The sequence below is a fragment of the Salarias fasciatus genome, chromosome 20 (assembly GCF_902148845.1).
Source record: "Salarias fasciatus chromosome 20, fSalaFa1.1, whole genome shotgun sequence".
Classification (NCBI taxonomy): Eukaryota; Metazoa; Chordata; class Actinopteri; order Blenniiformes; family Blenniidae; genus Salarias; species Salarias fasciatus.
Genome location: NC_043764.1, coordinates 24,338,573 through 24,349,950, shown reverse-complemented (window position 1 = coordinate 24,349,950; position 11,378 = coordinate 24,338,573). Strand labels below are relative to the sequence as shown.

General features: G+C 42.5%; 1 protein-coding gene across 1 annotated transcript; it reads right to left on the bottom strand.

Moving 5' to 3' along the window:
* Window positions 1-5,526: 5,526 nt before the first annotated feature.
* On the bottom strand, window positions 5,527-10,475 carry dhh (desert hedgehog signaling molecule). Its single transcript, XM_030119307.1, has 4 exons — window positions 10,237-10,475; window positions 9,523-9,864; window positions 6,927-7,188; window positions 5,527-6,849 (listed from the first exon to the last, which is right to left on the bottom strand). Exons 2-4 carry the CDS (start codon window positions 9,829-9,831, stop codon window positions 6,029-6,031), a joined length of 1,392 nt encoding a protein of 463 aa, XP_029975167.1. The 5' UTR covers window positions 9,832-9,864; window positions 10,237-10,475; the 3' UTR covers window positions 5,527-6,028.
* Between the last annotated feature and the right edge of the window lie 903 nt (window positions 10,476-11,378).

Below are 11,378 nucleotides of genomic sequence, written 5' to 3'. Positions count from 1 at the left end.
AGAGACTCTCCGCTTCAGTCGGGCTGGATTTAGCTTAAATGCTAATATTAAACAGCTCTGTTCTGGAATCTCGTTTAAGCAAGTTTGAGCAAAAACAGCAAATCTTTAAGAAAACGCCAGACATGAACTTTGTTGCCACGCCAGCATATATTTGTAATTTTTCCAAGTTTTTCCGCACACTTTCATCCACCCTGAACTTTGCATGGTGATGTTGTTGTTGGTCAACACCTCGCCGAAGCTAACGATGCTAACAGCTACTTCATAACAACTACGTCAAAAATGAATCCATGCACACTCACGAGCACACATTAGGATTTCTGTTTTATATTACTAGATGCATGTTAATGAGCTGAACAATGTGGACAATCGGCGTCGTGTTGATGGATCTGCTCACGACGTGAGATTATAATCTGCGGATCGCTGGAATATGGTGGATATTAGATATTAGGTCATTAGATTTTCGGGTCCAGGGAAGCCATTTTTCATTAGATTGTTGTGATTGTAAAGCTACAGTTGAGATGACATGCCTGCTCATGAATGGTGCGGCTGTGCTGAACGATGTGCAGCGATCTGACCGGTTTTTGCTTCGTTTGTTTTTATTAATGCAACAAATGCACGTCGTTCCCCTCATCCACGGCTCTCTAATCTGACACTTTAAAAAAAAAATCTATGAAGGATTTATATTTGACTGAGAAGCAAAACCACCGAGTTCAACGTGACATAAATCTGACATAAACCCAGTCTTAAGTTTTCAGCAGGTTCGCCCGTAAATACCAAAATCTGCACATATTTTGCTATTAAAGCTGTTGATTCCCTATTTAAATTTCTATCAAGCAATGTGAGGTGTTTTTTTTTTCCTCCAGCAGACATTATTATTCTGTTCAGATTGAATCGTTTCATTTATTAAAGAATCAATCAACTATTCATGCATTTATTTCAGTTATGATTTGCAGATAAGGTTGAGGCACAGTGGTAATGTGAGGATGCCACAGATCCTGCAGGGGGGGGATGGGGCAGATATTCTGCTGTTAACTCCTGGCTGCCTCTCTGCTGAGGGGAATTACAGTGGCATGGATGACCCAGGGAGCAAAAGTCTGAGGAAGCAATCCTGACAACCTCACTTTAGAAAGCAATGGCATTTTAAAAAAGAGGTAAACTTCATGTATCAAAACAGATCAGTCAGGGATGTAAAGTGCATCAAGATGCATTGTGATGAAGGTTTTATTTATGTATTTAGGGCAGTGGTGGCCTCCAGGTTAGAGAAGCAGTCTTGGTATCCAGAGTTTGCAGGTTTGAATCCCACAGTTGGCAAGTCACTGCTGAGGCTCCCCCATCAGGTCAGAGTGGCTGCACCTCCACAAGGGATGGGTGGAAAAAAGGAATTTCCCCAAGGGGATAAACAAAGTGTGATTCGTTTGATTTTCATCTCCTGTGCAACAAACTACATTTGATCAATATTTTTCTTGTGTTCTGCAGGCAGTCCAGCTGAACCACACAAATGTCTTCATGTCATCTTCTCTTCTCGTGGGTCCACGCTGAAAAATCCAAGACCCTGAGGTGGTACGTGTTTCAAAGCTCAGACGTCATTTTTTGATCCTACCAACTTACAGAAAAATCAGATTGAGTGACAGCCTGTATCGTTGCAAGAAGGTCACGAGTTTAATCCACATCAACGTCTGTGTATCACTTGTCATGTCTTAGAGCAAAACACCTACTGTTACAGGTAAGTAGCTTATTTCAGCTGTAACCCAGCTCAGTGTGCAGAAGCGCACCTGCTGAACGTCTCAAAAGTGCCGTTGATGTGGGTGATTTCACATGGTAGCTTCCTGTTTAAAGGCTGCAGACGAGCGCGCTGTGCAGTACGTGGTCTGTTCGTGTGACGAGCAGGAGCAAGCCGAGCCGCTCTGCAAGCCTCTTGTGGGGCTGCTTATGTTTAGAGGTGTCTAAAATATGCCCCTCGGGGCTCGATTGAGACCTCTGAAGAAAAACAACGTGACAGATAGTGTTTTCGAGTGGTTAACGCTGTCAAAACCCATCAGTTAAATGTCAGCATATAAATCCAACTGTCAGTGTCTTCTAAGATATATGAAAACCCGTCTGCCCGGAGGTATTTGGAAGCATTAAAATGAAACATTTAAGCACCATTTATCATGAGACTGACTCAAGAAAAATAAGTTTAATTGCATTTCCATGGTTCAGAAGCAACATCTTTAATCTCTAATAATGATTTGTTTTTTTAATTGAAGGCCAATAAAATCCATACTGACACACTTCCCACTTTCAGAGTGGCGTTAAAGCTCAATTACAAACCATCCCAACAGGACCATTTCACCAAATAATGTTTAAATTTCTCAGCGTTTGGACGTGGGGTGTCCATGTTTTCATCGTGAAAATAGGTTATTACTGGACCCCTGACAGGATTAGTTAACTCCACATTCAGCTTTAGAAAGATTGGATTAGATTTTGGGGGGCTGAGACTTGTTGGAAGACGGTGACTGATTGGCCTGTGGATGTAAACAGAGGGTGGTATTAAAACTCCAGACCTCTGTGATTGGCCGGCCGTGGAAGCTGGTGCTTTCCCATCTGCCTCCTGTATCTCAAGGATAATCCCCTGGAATACCTTCACAGATGTTTACAACACAACATAAACTGAAACAGGAAAAAAAAAAGATTTTATTTCCACCATTTACTATTTTCCAATCTATACATCGAATGTACAAAACAGAATTTACTATATCAATATGAATTTTATTAATAGTACTTGAGGATTGCTTTTGTGTCCATCGGCCAAATATTAATCACAAACATGGGTAAATTAGTATAAAATAAATGAAAAAAATTATTTCATATCTCTGCACTTTGACAGATATATAGGAATAGCAGGAAAAATTATTTTATTTATTGCAGTATAATTGAGACGCATTAATAAGGATAAATAAAATAAAGAGAAAATGCTGAATAAAGTAAAAGCTGGATCAAAAGAAAGGGAACAAAATAAGTAAAATTAGTTATTTATTGGAAATATTGAGCACATTTCACATTTAAAGTCATGGTTTAAAAGAACAGAATGTGTCCTTAGGTGCTCTTTCACAGGTCAGGAGATTTTAAAACTGAAAGTTGCTTCGACTCTGTAAACACCGAGTATCTGAAGAGTTTGGATGTTTCAGATTGTACATGTAAATCTGACATCTGCTTCGACTGAAAACCATTGCAAGTTTAATGGAGAATGCAGAGATTGAAGCTCGAGTGTCATGTGCTCCACCCGAGGACTCGGAACGTTTTACATATTTTTTTACCGAGACATGAAAACACACTGTTAAAATAATCCAGCCTGCTAAAGATAAATGTGCAAATTATTTTCTCAGAAACATCTTTGATCAAAGATGCTTTAATTCTTGCAACATTTTTCAGATCCAGGAGTAAACTGATTTTGTTATTGTTGAATTTTACGATAAATATGCTGAGATTTCTGTCTTTATTTGTTCATTTAAGTGAAATTGAATCAAGACGAGCTCTGACTGAAAGCCACTAAAAACAGCCAAACTTATAAAGCAAAGTAGTCATAGTAGATTTTATTGCTTAGAATAATTGCAATTCTAATAATACTTTTTATGATAAGGCCTGACAGTGGTACCGCTCACACAAAGAACAGTTCAAATTTTTTAACATGAAATGGGAAAATGGAATTAGTTCAAAGTAAAATTAAAAAAAGGAGATGTAAAACTTAAACAATGAGATAAAAAAAAAAACAGACAAATTAAAAGAAAAGTAAAAAAAAAAAAAACAATACGCCACATATTATGCTGTTTCCTAATCTTGGCTCCACAAGATGTTTTTCTGACATGAGTTTGTTCCATAAAAAATGAAATGCTGCTTCACCAAACCTCTTTTATTTTGAAATATTATTCATTGCATTTACCAGTCTCACCTCTCAGCCAGAGGATCCCTGGTTTGAGTTCAGACTTTTCTCTGCTGAGTGTGTTCTCCCTCTGCATGAATAATTTTCTCCTGCTGCTCCAATCCCAAAAAAAAAAACAAAAAACACACACACACATTTGAGGTTGTTCAGTGTTTCTAAAGTGCTCTTATGAAAATGTGATTGTCCATCTTCCACGGTCTGTGCTTGTCTGGGGGGTCAAGGGTGTAACCTGCCCTGTGACCTGGGATCAGCTTCAGTTTCCCAAGACCCTGAGCTTCATAAGGTGGCTTAGAGCAGTGATTCCCAAACAGGGGGGCTCGACCCCTACAGAGGTCACCAAGGATTCACAGGGGGTCACAAAGTCCTCTTGATTTTCAGGGATAAAACATTTTTTTCTTCCTCTTAAAAATCGGTGAGTAATTCTCTTATGTCACAAAACTACTAAGTTTAAGCATTTACAATAGAAGTGTATCATTTATTTAAACATATCTTTTTAAAGATACTATCTAAAAGTGCTTGAAATATACACAAAGGTAAAATTGCAGAGTGAGCAGCGGAAGAAAAATGGTGGCGTCCATCAACAAAGTTACATAGAAAGTGGCTTCAAAGGGACAAAGTTGGAGAAAAATGCACATTTTGAGATGAAAAACTGCTAAATTAAAGTTGAAAGTGTTCAAAACTGGAACGGCACAAGACCATGACGGTGTGTCAACTCAAAAAGTTCATCCTCAGAGAAAAGGAAGTCATCATTCTAAAATATAACAAAGACATTGTATTTCAGTGTGTGGTGTGACGTCCCCTCAACTTTTATTTTGCAGTTGCTCCGGGTGTGATGGTGGGGCGATCGCAGAGGTTTACAATGAAAAAAATAAAGATTAAATAAAAGGTTTCTCTCAAGAAAAAGGAACTTCTGCCATGGAGGATGTATTGATGGAATGATTTATGTTGGTGTCATAGCTTCCTCCACAAGGGGGCGGATAGACTCACACTGCCTGACCACAATACACACAGTATCTGGTTCCAAAGCAAAGCCATTTTACTTGAAACATGTTTAAAATAGAGGATTTAAATATTTACAGTTGAGTTTCCTCCAGGACGAGTCGGTATGCGCTTGTTCGGAGCGCCTTAAAACTTTGTTGCATAAAAAGATGTTGCATAACGGAAAGATAGTGTACACACTGTCGAACAGTCAACACACAATAGTGACCCGAATGGGTGCAAAGTGAAGCGGCCCTTTTATCACGCCTCCCTGAAGTCGCTCTTAAACTGATAATGTCAAACTGTGGGCATAGCGAGGAGAATATTAAGTACGTCTGGGCTTTTCATTAACTCAGCAGTTGGCTACACCAGGCGTCTGCAGAAGGTTGCCTGCAGTAACAGATGGTTTACTTTGTGCCCTGGAGAAAAATCATTTCAGGTGTGATTTTCTGAAGACAGTCACTTTTATCAGCCGGGTGAACAGATTTGGTGACTTCGATTTAAAAATATTAAAGAATATGTTAATATAAAAAAAACATGCTTGCATAATATGTATGCTTTTGATTTTCAGCAGATTTCATAATAAATGGAATTGTGTTTATTCATATTTGCATAAATATCATTTTACAGTGCACTAAAGATAAAACAGAAAAAAAAAGATTATACCTAAGGAAAAAAAAGGAAAATACTGCTTCATAAAATTACAGTTTAATTGTTTTGTACATACAAGTGGAAGGTATACAGTACAGGCAGTGGAACTGGTATAACAAAAATGATCCATTTATATATTATGACTCAAAGTACAAAAATAAAGATTCTATTGTTTGTGGAATTAAATCTTATCCCTTTGGATAATATATATATTTATGTATTTTACAATAAAATAAATGATGCAGAGAAATAACATATACAAATAAACTATGATACATTGTTTTTTTACTATGATTTTTACATCAATTTGCATTTTGGTTTGTATATATGGAAGCATTTGTAGATTTTATAACAGGTCATCATGGAAAAAAGCAAGAAAGCCATACCATTGTTTTTAATTTATTGTAGCAAACCACAAGCGTTAGTGAGACTGTAGCGGAGCCGCATTGTGATCTGTATGAGTTCTGCAGTCTCAAACGTTTAAGGATGAAACGCGCCGGAGTCTAAAAAGACTCGTCCGACGCTGTACAGTAAGCGAGCATACCAGTGCACGTGTGATGTCCGTCTGTTTGAGGAGAGACCGTTCTTCATTTCCATCCTCAGTGGTTCACTCATATTGTCTTGTTTGATTGGAAAGCCGTCATTCACGCAAACGGCTGCTTTGCTCTTTGTGGCCAAAGTGCTAAAATGCATTGGAGTCTTGGTGCAAACTTTTTCATCGTCGCCGGCCCCGTGCTCCCTTGTTGGCTTCCCCCATATGAACTGGTTCAAAGAGGAAAAGAGACGCACGGGTCCGAACGCCCAGTGTGCAAGCCCGTGGTCCTCCACCAGGGCGTAGCTGGACGCCAGCACCCCATCGACAAACAGAGTCCCCGCTTCTGTCAAGGGTGCGTACACTCCCACACCTCCAACCGCGGAAACCGCCGTGATCTGAGAAGGAAGCACTTCGCCCCCAGCCGTATGGATCAGAACGCAGTCTCCAGTTTTGGCTCTGCTGGCAAACTGAGCCCGGTATCCGCCGCCGTCACTGCTGCAGCGCGGCGCTAGGAACACCAGGTGATGTGCAGTGAGGGCCAATCTATGGCCGTCTTCTGTCTCCAGAGACAGAAAAGTGGACCGGCTTTCCTGGTCATGATGCAGAAACAGGAGGATCCGGCTGAACACCACTCGGCCCGTCGCCGACATGGCCATGACCATGTCCCCGGGAGCCAGGGACGAAAGGGTCTTCTGCCTCCCTCCAGCGACAGTCACCCGGGCCCAGCCTGGGAAACAGCCGCCTTTCTCCACAGTGACAGAATGATCTGCAGGAGGATCGTCAAACATGTTTTAGATATTCCAATAAGCTACATGCGGAGGAGATATACGTGGCGCTACTCACCAGCCTTCACTGAGCAGTGGATGTGATACTTGGATTCGTAGTGAACCCAGTCGAAGCCGGCCTCCACCGCCAGCTGGGCCAGGAGGCCGTACTTCTTCGTCTCCTTGTCGTCCGTGGTTATGTCCACAGCACGGCCCTCGTAGTGCAGAGAGCCAGGAGGGTGGTGTCCGTCCTCGTCCCAGGCCTCCGTCACACGCAAGTGTACCCCGGGCCACTGGTTCATCACGGCGATGGCCAACCTGTTCAAACAGTCCTTACACCGCTGGAACACAAACAGACGCAGGAGGGGTTCAGTTTGGAGCAGAATTGGAATTACATTATACAGTATTGAACTCAAAATTTATCTAACAAGCATTAACAGGATGTTCATGTTTTGGGTGCATACAGTCAAAAAAGCATAAACAAATATAATGTAACTTATTCTGCCCAGGGCGTACCATCACATCTTATGAAGCAAATCTAATCTGATCAAAGAAGATCCAAGGCCAACACGACAAAAATATCTTGGAAAAACAGGTACAAGACCCCAAGTTGTTGAATTTTGTTGAAGACAATTAAAACATCATCATTAGCATCTGCTGGTCTCAAAGTAATGAAATGCACACACTGCATGAAGGGCAATTCCGAGATAGAACTTTAGTAGGTTTTCTTTCATGTCTTAACAGATTCTGATCATATGTGACTAAGATGTTCTTTTGTGAGTCAGATAAGACTGTGGATTAATATGGGAAGACTGGAATATAGTCAAGTGTAAATGTAATTCTCATTTTAATGCCTGTGGCTTTCATCTCCTGGAAATTTGTGGTTTATCGAAAAGATTTTAAGTTGAATGTTTATGGCTGTAACTTAGGTCTGTAACCAAGTTCTATGTACTGTTCGAACCAACCTCAGGTACAAAAGAGTGACTCATAATCATTTATTAACAGTGGGAAGAAGAATGTGGAGTGTGTGCGTCCACACTTAACCATACAAACTCAATCCAGCACAACTCAACGCAAAACAAACCCAGGCTCTCACTCCCAGGTTCTGCTCGTTTATCTGCTGGCATCATCACGCAGTTCCTCCTCTCCTCTCCTAAAGGCCATCTCAACCTTGCTCAAACAATCGGAGCAGAAGAACAAACCGACTGTAGCCAGTTTGGTACATTCCTTGGCCTTTTCAACAGGGTGACAGAATAATCAAGGCCATTCTCTGCCTTTCCAGATTGTTCCAGACTTGAGTTTCTCAGTTTCACCCCTGAGACATTTGATCAAATATGTGCACAGTGGCTCTTAACACCCCCGTGGGCCATAATGTTGCAGACTGTGTCAGCATTGTGGCAAAACAGCCGAGTAAAAGACAATGACGTCAGCATGCGAGGTGATTTACTCATTATCATCCCCTCAACACATTTCCACTTTGCTGCGTCTGTCGCCGGCCTATAAATACAATCGAACATAGCTTATCTTGCATAATTAAGACAAGAAAAAAAAAAAGAAGAAGAAGAAGTGAGCGAAAGGGATGAGAGTGAGAGACTGAATTGGGTGAGAAGAAAGCCGCCGAGGTTGGGACTACAGAGAGAGGGCAGAGGGGAAGAATGTATGGGCACAGACTTGGGAATGTGACAGCAAGAGTGAGAAAGGGAGAGGGACAGAAAACAAACTGGCTACATTTCTCCCGCAATGCCATTGAAGAGAGGCGTTTCATTGTCACAACTACAATAGTGGCTTTTCCAACGGTGCCATTACTTCAGCAGGCGGGAATTTTGTATAGGCGACCCCTCAGAGTCTCCAAATGATGCACAAAGAGCGTCTTTCACGTCTGGGTAAAGAAAAAAAAAAAAAGGGGGGCACTTGCACACGTACACACACTCAAACCGGGTATCAGAAGGGCACACGTATGCGACCACAGATTTCCATCATATACAATCACTGTGGAAGGGGAATGAACACAGATTGAAATCCAAAGCAATCAGAGAAGGCCACGACTGAGCAATGTCCGAGTGTCCAGATACCTCGGATATCACAGTCAGAAAAAAGGTATTTTTTTGTTTAAAAGTTGTTCATCTCACTGCCCCGACGACATTTTCCACAACGCTGACTGTTCTTGAGAGGCACTACACGTTTCTGGTAAACAATCAGGAATTCAAGTAGCCCGTGCCACAATGAGAACGTGGCATAGAAATCGTTTAATTGCCGATAACAAAGACTTCAGTTAAAGATTAAAAGGAGGTGTTCCTGTAGGGAAACTCACTCTCTTAAGAGGTAGTGTTGAATTACATCCTGATCTTCTTATCTTAAAAAAAAAAGGGTTAAAACTCACACAGCCTGGGCAGACGCTTGTTTTTCCATTAAAAACCTGGAAAGGGCAGGTAATTTAGAGGAGTGTGAACAATGGAGGGGATCATAGGGTTTCATTCTAAGGTGCCTGTCTTGTAGTGGCAGCATGAAATAGGCCCACTGTTGTTTGCTTCCTCGTGTATGGGTGGATGATGATCAAGACACTCTCCTCTGAGCATTTGTGTTTGCCTGCAGTTCACTGAACACACTTTTCACACTGTTTGTTTGGACTGTAAACGACTTAGACAACTATCGCTTCTCTAAAGCATCAGCCTCACCTTGGTCATGAAGCGGTCTGCGTTGGTGTTCTCCTCATCCTTGAAGACAATGTCTGGGTTGTAGTTGCACACCAGTTCATTGAAGCGCTCCGAGTTGCGCGTGATCTTGCCCTCCGCTCTCCCGCTGGCCCCGAGGTTGTTCTCTGAGAAGTTGGGGAAGAACTGCTTGTAGTGCATGGCAGTGAGTTTCCGGGGCCTGGGGCGGATGCCGTACCCCGGGCCGGGTCCACATCCCTGGACCAACCACATGCAAGTCCACACGGCGAGCAGGCCGAGCTGTGCCAGGCGGCCCCACCAGGACTGCTTCATTGGGGAGTGTTGGGGCTCCCGGGAGTCAGAGGCCTGCGGTGATAGTCCAGGTCCAGGTGTGCAACAGGAAGTGAATGAGGGTCAGATCTTGGTCCATTCCAAGTCATGGATTATTGTGATATTTCAAATGACACATGCAGCACAGAGTTGGGACATGTGCAAATTTCTGAAAAGCATTCAGTCCTGTTCAGGAAATAAATTTTTAAAGCAGGTAGACCTTTAATCCAGTTTATGATGACTGATCAGTAATAATCTGTCTGGATGAAGCCTTCAGTTAAAAAGTCATCCATGAGACGTTTCTGACCAAAGGTTTCACCAGCTGAGAGTCATCCCCCCTCTTGTCCTCTGGAGGTGCCTGTCTTGAAGCAGGTGTTTTTTTTTTTTTGTGGATTTCCTCTCACTTACCGCTTCTCTGTCCTCTCTGCCCCCCTGGAGACAGACCTCTCACACTGACGCGCGCTTTAACGCGCCGCCGCGGCTCCGTCCTCCCTGCGCACTTCCTACGAACCCTGCCGTGGCGCTCTCATCCTCCACGTCCATCAAGAAACGCCTCTGTCTCGACTCTTTCTCTTCTCTTTCTCTTTTTTTTTTTTTTTCCTCCTCCTTCTGTCCTCCGTCCACCGTCTCCTGTCGCGTTCCAGCGCTCCTGGCCACCTTGCGCCAGCCATTGGGTCTTATTAGCGTCCGGACAAGATTGCCCTCCCTTCCTCTGCGCGCTCCCTGCGCCACAGCACACGCCTCCAATTCAAGCACACAAAGAACATGTGATTACCCGACTGATGTTAACACAATGACCCCCAACCCCTCCACCTCATTAGATACTATAAGGCACTGAGCTCATTGTTTTCAGTCAATTCAAAGACACATTTTACATACACTGCAAAAGTAAATAAAAAGGACTCAGTGTATTTGAGAACAATAATCATCCGTCACTTACAAAAAAAAAAAAAAAAAAAAAAAAAAAAACTTTTGCATCAGTGTTTTTAGTGTTCAAAGATAGTCACAGTGTTTTATAAATGACTTGGACTTCCTTGTGTTTGCTCATCCCGCCCATCAGAGTCGCGCTCTGCTGTTATTAATAGGCTGAGTTGAAGGTGAGGACCCCAGAGAGCGCCAGCGTCCAGCCTTGACACCCTTGACTTACAGTGGTGCCTTCCTGTGTTTGGGGAGCCGGCTTGACCCTCTGAACCCAGTGCACCCGAGACTTCTTCGCTGGAAACACCCGCTGACCGCATCATCAACTTATTATTTTTATCCACCTCAGAACAATAGCAGGGAGACTCATAAAAACGTCTGAGATGTTGCCGCAGACTGAGCAGAGAAGACTAGGATTATTGTGTCTGATGGGTGTGACTGTATGTAATCACTTATGGAGGCCGAAGTTAACGTCAGATTAAAGGTCAGAGCGTGTAACCATCCCATCTCCATCTTCCTGGAGAACATATTGAATAATGGACAGTTTCTTCACAGGGATCCAAAGAAGCTTAACCCAATTTAAAGCTGCTTTATACTTGCTGACAGTTTAGTTTTCTTTCTGCGTTGATTTG

Coding starts and splice junctions, on each gene's coding strand:
- dhh (XM_030119307.1), bottom strand. CDS start 9,831: ATGAAGCAGTCCTGGTGGGGCCGCCTGGCACAGCTCGGCCTGCTCGCC. Junction 7,189..9,522: donor CAGACCGCTTCATGACCAAG/GTGAGGCTGATG, acceptor TTTGTGTTCCAG/CGGTGTAAGGACTGTTTGAA. Junction 6,850..6,926: donor CCACTGCTCAGTGAAGGCTG/GTGAGTAGCGCC, acceptor ATCCTCCTGCAG/ATCATTCTGTCACTGTGGAG.